General features: G+C 42.7%; 1 protein-coding gene across 1 annotated transcript in view; it reads left to right on the plus strand.

Annotated features, from left to right (window-relative positions):
- The window catches only part of ntsr1 (neurotensin receptor 1 (high affinity)), a 91,671-nt gene that overhangs the window by 33,338 nt on the left and 40,549 nt on the right, over positions 1–17,784 (plus strand). The window contains exon 2 of the mRNA XM_026154669.1: positions 6,790–6,991. Within this exon, the coding sequence (XP_026010454.1) occupies positions 6,790–6,991 (202 nt within the window). The remainder of the gene's footprint in view (positions 1–6,789; positions 6,992–17,784) is intronic.

A 17,784-nucleotide genomic window follows, 5' to 3' on the forward strand; every position in this document is an offset into this window, starting at 1 on the left:
TCAATTTTATTTATATAGTTCAAAATCATAACCCCCTCCGCGAATCACTACCTTGTTGTGGTATAGGGTTTTGTGTGTCCCAGGGATCCCAGGGGCTATAGGCATAGGGTTACAGGGGCCCGGACTTGGAGCCAGTCCTGGTGAGGCTGCTTGAAGGCCTAGCTCAAAGTAGGGACATGGCCCACCCTGGCACCACAAGCAAGTGCGGAGACCCTCACGGAACAATCCCCAGCTCCTAAGACTAGCAACTGGGACATGGAAAGTCACCTCTCTGGTGGGGAAGGAGCCAGAGCTAATGCATTAGGTTGAGCAGTACTGGCCTGTTAAGTGCCTGTGTTGGTGGGTTATCTGTTTCTTAATGTGTGTATGCATGTGTATGCAAATTCACCTGTGCAGGGGCCCGGCTGTGATTGGTGGACCTAAGGAACGGCCTGATGTAACTGGTTCCTGCTGTCGACCTGAACTATAAAAGGGCGACCGAAGAGCTGCGGTGTGGGGTGTGTGGCAGACTTCCCTTGCACTTGCCTCAGGTCCAGACGGAGCAGCCGTAGCAATAGCTATTTGGTTAAAAGGTCGGGCATGTGTGTGAAGTGCGGAGCAAGTAGGGGTGAGCTGCCCATTATTTTGGGAAGCCTTCTTTTCTTCTGTGTTTTTAGACCAATATAGCCACCTTTCTTTGCAAGGACACTCAAAAGCCTGCCATCCATGGATTCTGTTAGTGTTTTGATCTGTTCACCATCAACATTGCATGCAGCAGAAACCACAGCCTCCCAGACACTGTTCAGAGAGGTGTACTGTTTTCCCTCCTTGTAAATCTCACATTTGATGATGGACCACAGGTTCTCAATGGGGTTCAGATCAGGTGAACAAGGTGGCCATGTCATTAGTTTTTCTTCTTTTATACCCTTTCTTGCCAGCCACGCTGTGGAGTACTTGGACGTGTGTGATGGAGCATTGTCCTGCATGAAAATCATGTTTTTCTTGAAGGATGCAGACTTCTTCCTGTACCACTGCTTGAAGAAGGTGTCTTCCAGAAACTGGCAGTAGGACTGGGAGTTGAGCTTGACTCCATCCTCAACCCGAAAAGGCCCCACAAGCTCATCTTTGATGATACCAGCCCAAACCAGTACTCCACCTTGCTGGCGTCTGAGTCGGACTGGAGCTCTCTGCCCTTTACCAATCCAGCCACGGGCCCATCCATCTGGCCCATCAAGACTTACTCTCATTTCATTAGTCCATAAAACCTTAGAAAAATCAGTCTTGAGATATTTCTTGGCCCAGTCGTGACGTTTCAGCTTGTGTGTCTTGTTCAGTGGTGGTCGTCTTTCAGCCTTTCTTACCTTGGTCATGTCTCTGAGTATTGCACACCTTGTGCTTTTGGGCACTCCAGTGATGTTGCAGCTCTGAAATATGGCCAAACTGGTGGCAAGTGGCATCTTGGCAGCTGCACGCTTGACTTTTCTCAGTTCATGGGCAGTTATTTTGCGCCTTGGTTTTTCCACACACTTCTTGCGACCCTGTTGACTATTTTGAATGAAACGCTTGATTGTTCGATGATCACGCTTCAGAAGCTTTGCAATTTTGAGACTGCTGCATCCCTCTGCAAGATATCTCACTATTTTTGACTTTTCTGAGCCCGTCAAGTCCTTCTTTTGACCCATTTTGCCAAAGGAAAGGACGTTGCCTAATAATTCTGCACACCTGATATAGGGTGTTGATGTCATTAGACCACACCCCTTCTCATTACAGAGATGCACATCACCTAATATGCTTAATTGGTAGTAGGCTTTCGAGCCTATACAGCTTGGAGTAAGACAACATGCATGAAGAGGATGATGTGGACAAAATACTCATTTGCCTAATAATTCTGCACTCCCTGTAAAGTGTCCTATAATGCCCGTAAACCGGAGGTGAAGGATGCTTTGTGTGCAGGCTTGGTGGAGCGGGGCATTCTCCCTTCCCCGAAGGCCGCTGTAAAGCGGCCTGGTAGGGGCGGCGTGGAGGTGGCTCCGGAGGCTGAGCCGGAGCCAGATGCCAAAGGACCCGTTGGCGTGTCTCCGGCTGAGGTGGAGCCTGATGCGGATGAGGCGGGGTCGGATGCGGCAGAGGTGGGGTCTGGGGCGGCTGAGGAGCCTCAGGCAGTAGGGTCTATGGAGGACCTCCATTTGACCCTCCGTATTAGCGAGGTAGAGGTTCGCGCTAAAGAGCTTGAGGTGCAAGCTATGCACCTCCGGGTCAGAGCGTTGGAGTTGCGTAAGCCCGCCGCTGTCTAGACACCTGCTTCCGCTGCCTCCACACCTGTCTCGAGTCGCCCTGACACATCCACAGTTACTTCACCAAGTTTTGACATCACCAAACATGTTAAACTAGTACCTCCGTTTCGGGAGGCTGAGGTTGATTCCTATTTTAACGTTTTTGAGCGTATAGCAGCTGCATTGAGTTGGCCTAAGGAGTTTTGGGCGCTGCTACTCCAGCGTAAGTTAATCGGCAAGGCTCAGGAAGTATGTACTAGCCTTTCCATTAACGACAGCCTCCAATATGATATTGTAAAAAAATCAATTCTGCACGCATATGAATTAGTTCCTGAAGCTTACCGTCAGAAATTTCGTAAAAGTGAAAAGACCGCTGAACAAACCTTTGTGGAGTTTGCCCGTGAGAAACATCGCTTGTTTGAACGCTGGATGCAAGCCAGAAAAGTGAAGGATATTGAGGCATTGAAGGAGTTGGTTCTTTTAGAAGAATTTAAAAAGTGTCTCCCGGATCAGTTGGTAGTTTATCTAAATGAGCAGAAGGTGATGTTCCTGGCAAAAGCAGCAGTTTTAGCAGATGAATTCACCCTCACACATAAAGTCATTTTTCCAACCGGGGCAGGACGAGAAGTGAGGGGAGGGCAGGAAAAGAGACAAAAATCTCCTAAACAGACCCGAAGGGCGAGACAGGAGGAAACTGAAAAGCGGGAATGTTTTTATTGCCTTTAGTCTGGTCACCTGATTGCCAGTTGTCCTGCGCTGCAGAAGAAAGAGCAGCGCAGAGGGTCTAAGGGACCCGTGGGGCTCATTAAAGTAGTTTCCCCACCTATCGGTCCTGATCAGATGCAGGGGTGTGACCCAGAAATGGAGGTAGAGTCACGTTTTAAACCCTTCCTTTCCCAAGGCTTCGTTTCGGTGGCAGGAGAAGAGAAGGACAGGGTTCCTATCACCATTCTCCGAGACACCGGGGCACATCAATCTTTTATGTTAGATGATGTGTTGCCACTGTCGGATAAAACCGCCTGCCACACGGATGTGTTGGTGTGGGGAATTGTTCTTCGGGCGCCCCTTCACAGAGTATATCTACACTCACCTATCACAACTGGACCTGTGAAGGTCGCCATAAGACGACAGTTGCTGTTTAAAGGTGTGTCCTTTATCTTGGGCAACGATTTGGCCGGGGGGGAAGTGTTTCCACCGCCTGAAGTGATGGATACACCTGTTGCTGCTGATCCAAAAGCGACAGTTTTTTCCCGTTTGCGCTGTTACGCGGGCGGAAGCGCACAAATTTGCTGATGTGGTTAGTATCGCAGATACGTTTGTGGCTGGGGAGCAAAAACCTCCTGTACGGGAGAAAGACAGTGTGGGGGATAAATGCAGTGTGCTAAAATTAATACCGGCATTGAGCGGCGATGTGAATAAAGAAGCTTTGGTAAGCGCTCAGGAAAATGACAAGTCTTTGAGTTCCTGTTTTGCAGCCGTTGTCACGGCTGGGGAAAGCACCCTTCCCCGTTTTTTCCTGCAGGATGGCGTGTTAATGAGGCGGTGGTCTTCTGATCAGAGTGGAACATCAGGTGTTACACAGGTGGTGGTACCATCTCAGCATCGTGATCAGGTGCTAAACTTAGCACATGACGTCAGAATGGCTGGGCACCTCGGAATAAATAAAACTTATTACCGAGTGCTGGGCAATTTCTTTTGGCCTGGCCGTGTAGTGTACCTGACTATGTGAGTCAGCTTCGAGATAGGCTTCGCCTAGCGTGGAAAATAGCCGGGGTAAACTTCAAGCAAGTGCAAACTAAAATGAAGGCTCGTTTTGACAAAAAAGCTGTAGATAGAAGTTTTCAACCAGGGGAGAAGGTGTTGATGTTACTGCCTGTGGTAGGGTCCAGTTTACTAACACAGTTTGCTGGTCCTTACAGTGTTGAATGTAAACTCGACAATAACCATTATGTGATTCGCACTCCAGATCGGCGGCGAAAAACCAGGGTTTGTCATGTGAATACGTTGAAACTGTTCTATCCCTCCAAGTACTAACCAAGCCCATCCCTGCTTAGCTTCCGAGATCAGACGAGGTCGGGCTTGCTCAGGGTGGTATGGCCATGCTCTCCCTTGTTTTAAATGCACTTTAGAACAACACGCAGCAACACTACACATGAGCGGGAGGAGGGAGGTATGGGGTCTTCACACACCCCCGTTCTCTGCTAGTCATTGGCGCGGGGGGGCTGGGAGGAGATGTTAGTTGTCCGATTGGCCTCCCTGCTGCTGCGGAGCCTGGGACGGTCTGCTTGCCTCCACCCCGGGGGGAAGGGTAACATCTCTTGGTTCTGGGTTCTGTTTCCCCCTCTGGGGGCGAGGGTACCTGGACCCGGGGTATAGAGTATGTTTGGGGAGTGTGATTGTGTGTACATGTCCATTTATGTCAATCCTTCCGTTGGGTGAGTGCTGAGTGTTTGTATATGTGTGCATGAGGGTGGGAATGCATGTTTGTGTCTGTGTGTGCCTGTTTGTCTGTGTCTATATGTCAGGTCGGGTCTTAGACTCCACCTCTCTGGGAACTCCCAGGCCCTCCAAGGCCTATCTCCCCTCACCACACTCCCTGCCGGTGACTGATGCCCCCTCAAGGGTCGGTGCATTGGTGGTTCTTGGTGTCCGGGGCTGGGCGCTCAGGTATGTACCGGCTCACTCCCAGTGGCTGCCTGGCGGGGCCTGGCGCCTGTTGCTCAGTCAGGCCTCCTCCGGGGTGCAGGGGGCCTCTGGGCCTGCGGCTCGATTCACTCTGGCACAGCTGGCTGCCGGCAGAGCCGGCGGGCACGCCGGTGCAGCCCCCTCTAGCTTCTGCTCGGTGGATACTGGGTGACGCCTCGTCTGGGGAATCTCAGCCCTTCCCATGAGGGTGGCACGGATGCCCCTCCGGTGGTCCTCTTTGGGCTCTCGTGCTCTGGGAGCCTCTGGATGTCTGGGGCCTGGATCTCCTCCATGCCTGCTTCATGCCCTGGGGGACAGGGCTATGGCTCGCTACATCCTCTTGCAGACCATTACATGTGGAAACCATTTGAATACAAGCGCGCTGATCCACACAGGTATGCACACGGGTGTTCACTGCTCGTAGACTTAAATTACACCTTTCTTGGCTGCTACTTCAAAGCACATTGTGCGCTGTCTGTCCTGCGTGCTGCACAGCAACATTGAATATTCAGTATTTACTGCTGTTTACACTTAGCTAGATTAATGCGATGGTGTTGTGTTTAGTATGTTGCTTTGGGGGTTTTTTTGCTTGTTTTCTATTCTTCTTCTCTCAACAGGTGATCCAGGAGATTTTTTTTTCTCCCCCCCTTTCTCACTGTCCCTCTCCCCTTCTGTTTTTCTTTTCCTTCCTCTTTCTTTCTCCCTTTCCTATCCCTCACTCATGTCTGTCCCGTCTGTAACATCTGAAAATAAAATATAATAAACAATAAAAACAAAGGTCAATCAAATGGACCAATACGGCAATGCCACGATGATCCATTTGGCAAAGTAAATCCATTGGGTATCCTTGTTGGTCTTCAGACAACAATTCTGATGGCTAAAGAACCAAATGGGACAGGCAAAAAAAAGAAAAAAAAGAAACTGTTCTATCCCCGGGTGAATCCAGTAAAAAGGGAAATAATGCAGAGAGAAGTCAATTACCTCCTTGAGCATGGCTTAGCCGTTCCAAGTGCTAGCGCATGGAGCTCCCCATGTGTGTTAGTGCCCAAATCTGACAATACTCCTCGATTCTGCACGGATTATCGAAAGGTGAATGCGGCCACTAAAGCAGACTCTTTCCCATTACCTAGGATGGATGACTGTGTTGATCGGATGGGATCCGCTACTTATGTGACCAAATTGGATTTATTAAAGGGATATTGGCAGGTTCCTTTAACTGCAAGAGCGTCTGAGATCTCTGCATTCGTTACCCCCGATCACTTCCTTCAGTATACCGTGATGCCCTTTGGTTTGCATAATGCGGCAGCGACATTTCAGCGCCTGATGGCTAAGGTTTTGGCCGGGGTCCCTAACTGTGAGGTCTAATTAGATGATGTGGTCATTTATTCTGCTTCCTGGAGCAGTCATCTCCAAACCCTCTTAACTGTTTTTAAGCGTTTCGAGGAAGCATCACTCACTGTAAATCTGACTAAATGTGAGTTTGGAAGAGCCATATATATATATATATATAGATATATATAGATATATAGATATATAGATATTTATATTTTCCATACAGGTAATCTTGACATAAAACAAGAAGTAAACTGAAAGATGGGCCAAACATATATTATATAGATATAGATGCAAACAGAAGAAACACGGGAGCCATCTTTAATCTCCAACCTATTATGGCGGTAGGGCCAATCATCAGCCTCGAGGGACACTGGGTTTTTGTTTTGTTTTGGGGGGTTTTGTTCTATTTGTTTGCTTTTTAAATAACATATATACATTTTATCTTAGTGAAGCAGATACATAGTTTTTCTGTCAGCACTAATCTCCAGTGTTTACAGCCTTCTCTCTTTTTGAACAGGTAAATGCATTCCTGTCCTTTGTCATACCGATGGTGGCCATATCTGTTCTGAATGGGGTCATTGCCAATCAGCTGTTGCGGATGTTCCGTGAGGCTGAGCAAGACAACCGTGTCTGCATGATTGGTGCAAATCCCACCATGCTGAATTTCACTGTGGAGTCCAACCGTGCTCAGTCGCTACGCCATGGAGTTCTTGTTCTCCGTAAGTAAACACTCCAACACTTTTCTGACAGGAATGGGATTTGGTGTGGTCTTCTGCTGCTGTTCAAGGGTTAGCAGGTTGTGCATTTTTTTGCATACCTGAATTGTAGCAAATGGTTATTAGTTTTCTGTTGCTTTGCTAACGGCTCAAAGCAGTTTGGTCATTCTCCTTTGACTTGAGGCATCAAGACATTTTCTGCTGTCATTGAACATGCAACTAAACATAATAATAATAATGGATACTTTATTGATCCCCATGGGGAAATTACTTGTTTTTCTCTGCATTTGACCCATTCACTCAGTGGGCAGCCCACTAAGCAGGCGCCCGGGGAGCAGTGTGTAGGGACGGTACCTTGCTCAGGGGTACCTCAGGGTAGCCGTTAAGTGGATTCGAACTGCCGACCTTCCGATCATGGGGCGACCACTTTACCTACTGAGCTATCCCTGCCCCTACAAAACATGGCTCTATTCATAGCATAGCATGTAAATGTGAGAGTAAAAATAGTGATATCTTATAATTATATCAAATTTGTACAAAGTATGTTCAGTGTATAGAGACAAACGTATATAGCGGATCCTAGGGATCTATTAGGTAATACAAAAGGTAAAAACATGTTTTATATCCTCTTTTATTCATTTCTTGAGAGTTATTGATGTTTCTGTAAAACACTAGAATTCTGTAAATTCTGACATTTTGAAAATGCATATCATTTATTTATTATAGTTTATTTAAATGAGCAAAAATAAATTTTCATAAATCTAATTTTTAAAAAGCTTTAAGCAATTACCAGTCATGGTGTCACGGTTCTGGGTCAGTTTAACCCAGTATTTTGAGTTGTCATGTTTTTGCAGGTTTAGTTTAGTTCCATGTGTCATTTTCTGTCTGTCTCTCAGTGTAGAGTCTGCGTCTTAGTGTGATGGTTTCTTGTTCCTGTTTTATTGTGAAGGTCTGCGTCTCATGTGAGTGTGTTCAGTTTTACCTCTGTCTCGTCTTGTTGATTATTCCCAGCTGTGTCCACCACCTGTGTGTAATTCCCCTGTGTTTCTCTGTGTATTTAAGTCGTGTCCTCTGTCATTGTAGTTGCTGGTCTGTCTGTGTATCCACCATGTCTCACCCGTGTGTTCTCCCTGCTGTCCAGCTCCTCTGCTCGTTCTCATTCTTGTCCAGGTTTGTGCTCTGTAGTTTAGTTGTTTCCAGTCTAGTTTAGTTCGTGCTCCATTTGCTGTTTGTCCATATTTATTTCGTGTTCAATAAACCACCTTCACTTCTCCACTACTGCCTGCGATTGGATCCTCATTTATTATTTTCACACGGCTCTCCTCACCCGCCGTGACACGTGGTTCACTCCCTGATTTAAAAAAAAAAAAAAGATTGAATTACAAATTACCAGGATTTATTTGACACCATTTGCAGAGGTTTTTAATGCAGTGGTGTTCTTTTATCATAGCCAATGTTCAGCTTGAAAATTAAATGATAGAGATTTACTTATATGACAAGGTTATCACTATGAAGACCACCATTTTTTAAATAAATGAGAAATGTTCACAAAATGTTGTGATATAGCCTTGGATTTTAGATGCTGGTGTTAACAGACTTCAAGCTTTGGAGGATATTAATAGCCTGTTAAGCTGTCCTCAACCTTTTGTGCTTGGGTACACTCCATCACCCACTATGAGAGGCATAAAACTCACTAAGCTTCCATGCACGCAAGCATGTGCACTTTATCGATATCCACCTGCATTAACTCAGCAGCTTCATCAGTCTATCAGTGATCCACACACCCATCACTCCAGCCCTGCAAATGATTCAAAGGAGGCTTATCCTTAGACATATCCTTTTAATCAAATGTGGATAAATTATGAGCTGCAAATAGTCATCATCGGAGACCCGAAGAAACAACCCTTTTAAACATGTCTTCCAACATCTTTTTATGACTACACCTACACCTAAAATTTCCCGGTGGATTCCTGCTGTTAAAATTTCCTCGATTTTCATCGATACAAAATGCTAAACTTCAACAGTGACAGTCTCACAGCAAACTACATGCAATCTAATGATGTTATTTCAGGGTGATCTTGGCTGTACACAAGACTGGTCCTAAGCATGAGCAACTTTTTTGTTAGACAAAAGCTACAAATGTTTGTTAACGTATTTTCATTAGCCTTCAGTTTCGCTTAACTGCCCCTTTTCTTTCCCCATCATAAAGTAAAACAGAGAATGGATTATTTCCATTTAATACTGTCTTAGAACAACCAAATATATTTAAAAATGATTAGTTAAACTTAAAATTAAGGGAGTGCATCACTTACCCACCACTAGCCTGTCAAATAATCTAGTAAAGTTTAATTTATATCTATATTTAAAACTAATGGTTATTTGTATTGTTGTCTGCAGTCATTTTACTTTTGGCACAAGCAATTCCACTGATGTGTACAAAGCTTTTGAGATTCACAGCTGAGAGAAGCCTTAACTGATTCAATGCAGCATTACTACATTTAACTTTTTTTCCCACAGTGACAAAACTTGTGAAAAAGTTGGGACACTGTAAAATCAGAATCAGAATCAGAATCGTGTTTATTGGCCAAGTATATGTGCAGACACATACAGGGAATTTGGTTCCGGTAGATGGTGGCTCTCAAGCACAGCAATGTAAAACACACACACACACACACACACACACACACACACACACACACACACACACACACACACACACACACACGTGTCTATATATACACATTACACATACATACACAAAGCTGTGTAAACCAACTATAAATAACGAATCTAAACTTATATACATATAATACAGAAATGAATGAGGTGGAATGAATACTACAAAATGTACATAAGGTGCAGCTGCAGTCTGGCAGTGGGAGCAGTGTGACAGGTCAACTGTTAAGAAGGGAGATGGCGAGGGGAAAGAAACTGTTCCTGTGTCGGGTGGTCCTGGTCTGCAGGCTTCTGTACCGTCTGCCAGAGGGCAGCAGATCAAAAAGTCTGTGTCCAGGGTGTGAGGGGTCTGTGATGATTTTCCCAGCCCGTTTCCTGGTTCTTGAGAGGTACAGATCCTGGATGGAGGGCAGGGGCATGCCGATGATCCTGTTTAGTGGCTGCTCCATACCAGACTGTGATGGAGGAGCACAGGACAGACTCAATGACCGCAGTGTAGAACTGGATCAGCAGCTCCTGTGGAACACTGTACTTCCCCAGTTGTCTCAGGAAGTACATCCTCTGCTGGGTCTTTTTGAGGATGGAGTTGATGTTGGTCTCCCACTTCAGATCCTGGGAGATGGTTGTACCCAGGAACTTCAAGGTCTTCACAGTTGACACAGGGCTGTCTGATATGGTGAGGGGGAGCAGAGTTGAGGGATGTCTCCTGAAGTCCACTGTCATCTCTACAGTCTTAAGAGTGTTCAGCTCCAGATTGTGCTGACTGCACCAGAGTACCAGCCGCTCAACTTCCTGCCGGTATGCAGACTCATCACCATCTTGAATGAGGCCAATGACAGTGGTGTCATCTGCAAACTTTAGGAGTTTGACAGCCGAGTTCTTGGAGATGCAGTCGTTAGTGTAGAGGGAGAACAGTAGTGGTGAGAGGACATGTAAATGTAAATAAAAACAGGATGCAGTGGTTATCTTAAACCCATATTCTATTCAAAATACAACAAAAAAACCCCCAAATGTTTAAGCATAATCATAAAAACTGTTGCCATATTTTGAGTTTGATAAAAACCGCTGGAATCAGATTTTGCTCCTAATTAGGTTAATTGGCAACACTATCAGGTATAAAAAGGACATCTCAGAGTTTCTCCAAGAAAAATAGGCAGCCGTTCACCAATCTACAAAAAAAAAAAAAACGCACCTACAGATTATGAATCCATTTCAGAATAATGTTCCTCAAGAAAACTATGAATGTCACATCTCTACGTGCAAGGGACAAGTCTGAAAATAAATACTGGATGCCTGTTATAGTTGGGCCCTCATGCAGCACGATTCTGGCATGTAAATCATTACATGGGGTCAGACTTCTAGAAAACACTGTTTATGAACACAGCTCTCTGTGCCATCCACAAATGCAGGTTTAAGCTCTGATAAAAAAGCATCTTCCAGAAATGTTGCTGTCTTCTCCTGGCCAGAGGCCAGAGGCAAAATGAAAAACTGTTAAAAAATTTTATTAGAGTCCAGATTCTGAAGTGGCCTATCTGTAATATTTTGAGATAATCCACCCTTTACAGCTCTAGTCCAAAAATGTAATTTCTGTGTGGTAACAATTGTTCTTCTGATAATTATTTACCATGTTGTCAATAGTTGTGGTCAATAAAATGCAGCTGTATGAAAAAAAAAAGTACACCTTCTTTCTTTATTAAAGCTTTACACATCCGGACATAATTAAAAATAAAATCCTCAGCAATTGGGCACACACAAGCCGAAGCAAAGAAGCACTGTGTGAAAAACCAAGTAGACTTTATTGCTTCCATAGAAATTACAAGGGTAACTAGCAACCAGGTACTGCTAATCAGGTGCACTTGATTAACTGATCATCTGTAAATATAAAGCAGAAGTTTTTGCAGTTTGCTGTTCTGAAGCATTCAGGTCTTTGCCACCCATCAATCTGGGAATGGTTTAAAGCTTCTTTCCAAATAATTTCAAGTCTCTCATTCTACAATGAGAAAGATTATTCACAAATGGAAGTTGCTAATCTTCCCAGGAGTGGAAGTCCCAAGAAATTCTCCCCAAGGTCAGACCATACACTTCTCAGAGAAATTGTAAAAAAAAAAAAAAAAAAAGGATATTTTGATTTCACCCATTAAAAGAAACAGCAGAATTTCCAGAAGCATTTTTCCTGATAGGAGTCATATTCAACTACCATAGCCAGCTACTTCATACACACATTTTCTAAAAGAACTGGTTCTTACATGGCAGTTTTCTACTCTGTCTTAGCACTCAGAGCAGTTTACACAACTTGCCTCAGTCATACAAGCACTTTTTTCTATGCTTTTTTTTCTATGTCATTACTTTCTATCATTCACCCATATTTATACTCTGATGAATGCATCAGAGAGCAACGTGGGGTTAGTATCTTGCATAAGGATATTTGGCATGCAGACTGGAGTAGCTAGGGATCAAACGACCAACTTTGCAATTGGCAGATGACCTGCTCTACCTCCTCTACCCGTAGCTCAGGAAGGGTGCAGTGGTTTAACTGACTGGGCCTGGTTCAGTTACAGTTTTTTACAGACGCTAGGACACATTTCTCAATACTTAGGTCACTTTTGCAAAACTCCTCACACAGTGAGCACAACAGAGGTCTATGTGGGCTAAACTGAGGACCAGTTATCATTGTTTTGGCACAAAATGCATTTAATGACTACATCTCTCAAATTTCATGAATTATTTTCTCACTCAGACACAACAACTGCCAAAAATCTTTGTACGTACAGGACATTTTGCATGTGCTTACATACTGTTTTCAAAACTGTTAAACTTATGGCCAAAACAATAACACAATGCAAAACTTAAAAAGACAGCAAAATTAAACAGCAATATTTTATTGAAACATATTTTAAATCTAAAAATGCAGTTTAACCAGCCATAGCTGATTCTCATTGTAGATGAACATCTACACAGGTGTTACTCCTTCAATTTTGGCATGCCAGAAGATTATTTCCTAGGTGTATTGCCCTAGATGACATAAGATGTGATGTGGATGAGAACCTGTGGCCAAATGGAGAAGACCGAGTAGATTAGCATTACTATTGTATGTGTATCAGTGGATGGTGTGTATACAAATTCTTGTATTTTGGGATTACTTAGTGCAAAAAAAAAAAATACATAAACAAATATTAACGAATTCTGCATGATGTCTGATTCATTCCAGTAACATATATTGAAATTATAAACAGAGATGTGTCCTTGTTTTACACAAGAAAACACTGTGTAATGCTACATGTTGTTAGTGTTTTTTAGGTCATTGTTTTGTGGGTGACAAAGTGTGTTTGTCGGCTGTCAACCTTTGCTAGTGTTCTGGAAGAATGAGTTTATTTGAGACCTGAATAAAGTGTTTTGGTAGTTGTAGTGCATTTTGAATGTGAAATGAACTGCTTTGCCAAGCTGAAGGTCAGTTAGGAGAATTATGTGAAGAGTTTTGCAAAAGTGACCTAAGTATTGTGAAATGTGTCCTAGCGGCTGTAAAAAACTGTAATACCTGGCTCGTATGACACTGGCAAAAAACCCTGGAATATATATTTCCATTTATTTGAGAGTCATTGAAAATATCTTTCGTCCCCTGTTTGATGAAACGACACATGATACCTGATCTCTGGCATTTCATGAAAAATTCACTGTGTAATAAAACATATAATGTCTTTCTATAATAATTCAATTTTCATTCTTCGGACCCATTTGTCAAATCACAGAATGACTTTCAAACTTAACTGGATCAAGGGGGAACGTTGTATTCAAATGGGTTCCATTTTTTCTAATATTCCCAATTATAGCAGTAGTTGCTGTGATCTGTCCTGCTGTACTCAAAGTAATGTCGCACTTTAGTGACAATCCAATTAGCTGGATAATGTCAGGCAAATTAAATACAGAAAAAATACATTTTGTAATGATTTCTCGTACTGTTCTGACTTAGAGTGCTATCATTATCATACAGAGACAGGCAAATCTTAGTTGTAATATGTCTCACATATAATGTGGTCTTGGGTTATGAGAACAGACCAGTCCCTCCCTTCCTTTTACTCCCACTCCATGTCCTTTACTTAATTAGAATTATTCTTCATATGTGTGTGCGATAATTACAGTTGAATAGGTCCAAATTCTGAACCCAGTCAAAACATAACCTGTCTTTGTTTCATCATTGACAATTCAAAAAAAGCTTTTACTACAAAAAACACAAATCTAGTAAAGATTCATGAAATCTGCCCCCAGGGTTTTGTCACTGATGTTTCTGCCTTTATCACCCATCACCCAGAAGATTTCAGTTGCCTTCCCAGCATTGCCAGTACATTATCTGTGCTTACTTTTGGTAGAACTTTGAATTGGGTCATTATTAATATTGGTGGTCAGAGACTTGTTCAGTACTTGAATTTCAATTTTTGATCTTATTTTTCTTCAAATAAATTTGGTTTGTTTGGTTTAGCTGTAATTGGCTTTTTTAATGCTCACATTTATGTATTTAACATCTAACAACCTACAATTTACAATGCTTTTTGAAATATATACATATATATATAGCTTTACATTTTGAAGCTTTTAGAATTGTAGGGGTATTGCAAGTGTTGTTCTAATTTTAATGCAGGATAAACAGCCATACAGAGCAAATACTCCCCCAACTCATTCTATTTCAGTATAGAGTGACACTCTACTGCAATTTTCAGTTCTTTATGGTCATACTGCCTTCTCTCATATGTTAATCAGATATCACTCTACGCCTGTGTGTGTGTGTGTGTGTGTGTGTGTGTGTGTGTGTGTGTGTGTACTTAGCACAGTAGCAGAACAAAACATGGCTCACTCAAGTTAATAACAATTCACCAGCCTGCAATTGAGGTTTTCCAGAAATTGATAATTTGTCAGAAAACAAGAACCAAATCTAAACATCTGCAAATCTAATGGGCTCGGCCAGAGCACTATGAGGAAGGCTGTAGCTCTCACTTCATTTTAAAGGCATAGATGGAATAAAATAAAGAGACCTATTCACATAAACAAAGAATAAAATGTAAAAGAAAAAAATAATAAAATAAAATAAAACTCAGACCATTCTCAATCCGACGCGTAACATAGCAACGATTTGTCACATCCCGAGGCGTCCCATAGGAACGCGAAAGGTAACCTTCTGCTTCCCTATGATATGCGCTGGATTGTGGATAGAATCCAATAGAATGACGCTCCCGGCGGTAACATTTGTTCCAGCAGTGTATTCCAGCCCTAACCCTAATCTTAACCACAGACTTGATCATATTAGATAGTGTTTTCCAAAGTAATTAATGATGATAAAGTAAAACGAAATGTACATGTAGATTCATTCCAAATGGTTCTCATGTTTCCTGACGTTTCCAAACATGTAACATAGAGACGTGTTGGGTGGCCAAAAACGTAACATACCGACGATTTCTCACATGGCATAATATGTTACGCTTTGGGATGAGAACGTGTTGGGAAAATACCAAGGGGACAGGAAGGATGTACCTATCACTGACCGGAACAAGCTCTAACGGTCATATTCTTTGACTTTACAGGTTGATCAGCTCAAGCTTACAAGTACATAAACACAGTGAGGAAGTATTCATGAATACTTATAAGTTTCATAAGTTAACTTTCACGGCTGGGGCAGCAGTCTTGTGGTGATGAGAAGGAGGATCCAAGTAGCAGACAGCGGCAATGATGTGAGTGAGTTTATTTACAGTGCATAATACATAACAAAAGCGAGGGCTGAATCAAACGTAAACCTAAACTGGGAAAAACTAATAAACAAACCTAAGGACACGGGATGATACGGAGAAAGCAGGGCAGAGAGACGCGGAGAAACACTGATTAACACAGAATAACACAGACGAACCCACGAGGAGCACAGGCAGACACACACACTATAAATACACACAAGGAAATGAGGGAATGACACACCAGAGGGGAACACAGCTGAACCTAATTAGACACGACGAGACACAAACCTTCAAAGTAAAACGGGAAACTCACAGACTGTTTTACAACACAAACGAACAGAGCACAAGGGGAAGACACAGGTAAATGGTAAATGGCCTGCATTTGTATAGCGCTTTTCTAGTCCATAGGACCCCATTCACACACACATTCACACACTGGCGATAGCAAGCTACATTGTAGCCACAGCTGCCCTGGGGCGCACTGACAGAGGCGAGGCTGCCGGACACAGGCGCCACCGGGCCCTCTGACCACCACCAATAGGCAAACACGGGGTTAGTATCTTGCCCAAGGATATTTGGCATGCAGCCAGGATGCAGCCTGGGATTGAACCACCGACCTTCTGATTAGTGGCTGACCTGCTCTGCCACCTGAGCTACAGCCAGGTAGGGATAATAAAACACTGAACACCAGAACCAAACCCTAAGAACTAATATAAAAGCAGAAGAAACTAGAAAATAATAACAATAAACTCAAAATGCTGGGTCACCGACCCAGGACCATGACATTAACCTTATATAATTATAAAAACAACATAACTTTTTATTTATAAGGGAAACATGCTTTCAAGTGAAGTCCAAAAAGGTAGGGATAAGATGAGAAAGACTTTTACACACACCAGAACTGTTTCACAGGTTATGGGTTTTTTATATATATATAAAATCATAAATGTATTTTATGTTTACCAACATGCCTACCTCTATTTATAATGTACAATGAATTATTCACAAATGCCCCTCCAGATAATTTAGTGGGTACTAAATTTTATCGACACTCAGATAAATCTGTCCAAAAGAGTGAGTACACTTTTCTTTTGTTTGTGTATTTGTACAGTGGTAGTTAGGAATTTACACATTGGGCCCCAGGGATTGGTGAGCCAGAGTTGGGGGTGGGGGTGGAAGGTTGCAGACGACCTTATTAGACAAGTACGGCTCCAAATATTTGAGCTTACTCTTCACCATAGTGCTATGGTTAAGTTCTACTTAGCAATATGAATAAAAAGGCCATGACCGAGGAAGGTACCATGATTTCAGAATTGCTGAACAGACGTATTGACAGTGACAAATAGTAATGAGCAGAATGCTGAGGACTACGTTGTCTTTGTGCTAGAGACTACAGAGAAAAAAGATCTGCCTCTGACTTATTGATTGACTATATGGGTGTAATGCAAACACGCATAAATAAACATGTTCATGTATGCATGATAGCAGGACGTTACATTAATTTAAATTCATTTTCTGGAGACTAATTTAGAACACAACCATAACTAATGTGGTAAGGTATTGTTCATGTTGTGGGGACAACAACTCATGCACACACAAATGCACACTGTTTTTACTTCTTCAGTTTGTTTATGTACTTAAGGTTATGGAAAGACAGGAAATTGCCCTGTTGAGGCTTGTCTCAACAAACAGCGGATGTTATTACACCCACTGAGGAATCAACAACAAAAATATCAATGTTAAGTGTTGCCAACTTTGTGGGATATTGTGAGACAAGTATTTCTTAACAGGGCACAAAAGGATGGAAAACAAAGGACTATCAATCACCTGCTGTAGACAGAATCTCATACCCAGAGATATAAAAGAGTAAATGTATGTTTGACCCAGTAATAATCTCTACTCACAGACATAAAAATCAGCACTTGAATATCTTTGGGGTCTATGTTCTGCTGCCTGCCTATCATGCAGTGATAGGAAATAACAGAGAACAATAAACACTGTTTAGAGAGGTTTCTTTAACTACATGCGTTATGTTGCATTCTGGATATGACAGCGGGGATCTTTAAGAAGCTGCTAGGAAACCAGCAGACATAAATGACAACAGTAGGCATTATCAGCAGCAACTGCCACCAATTATTCAGCCACACTGGGATTTTGAGGTAATAGATAATTAACCTAGGGAGATCACAAACTTTGCTCTATCACTAACTATTCATTCTTACAGGTTACTCCAAAACAATGAAATCTGAATAAAAATGTTTTGTGGTGAAATCAATGAGTTCAGCCTGATGTCAAGTCTGTGTCACACAAGTAAATGGACTGGTTCTTATAAAGCACTTCAGTCTACTTGAGCACTCAAAGTGCTTTATTCACACAAGGACTTTTTCTATACGTTAGTGCCTTCCT

The sequence above is a fragment of the Astatotilapia calliptera genome, chromosome 20, assembly GCF_900246225.1.
Source record: "Astatotilapia calliptera chromosome 20, fAstCal1.2, whole genome shotgun sequence".
NCBI classification, from domain to species: domain Eukaryota; kingdom Metazoa; phylum Chordata; class Actinopteri; order Cichliformes; family Cichlidae; genus Astatotilapia; species Astatotilapia calliptera.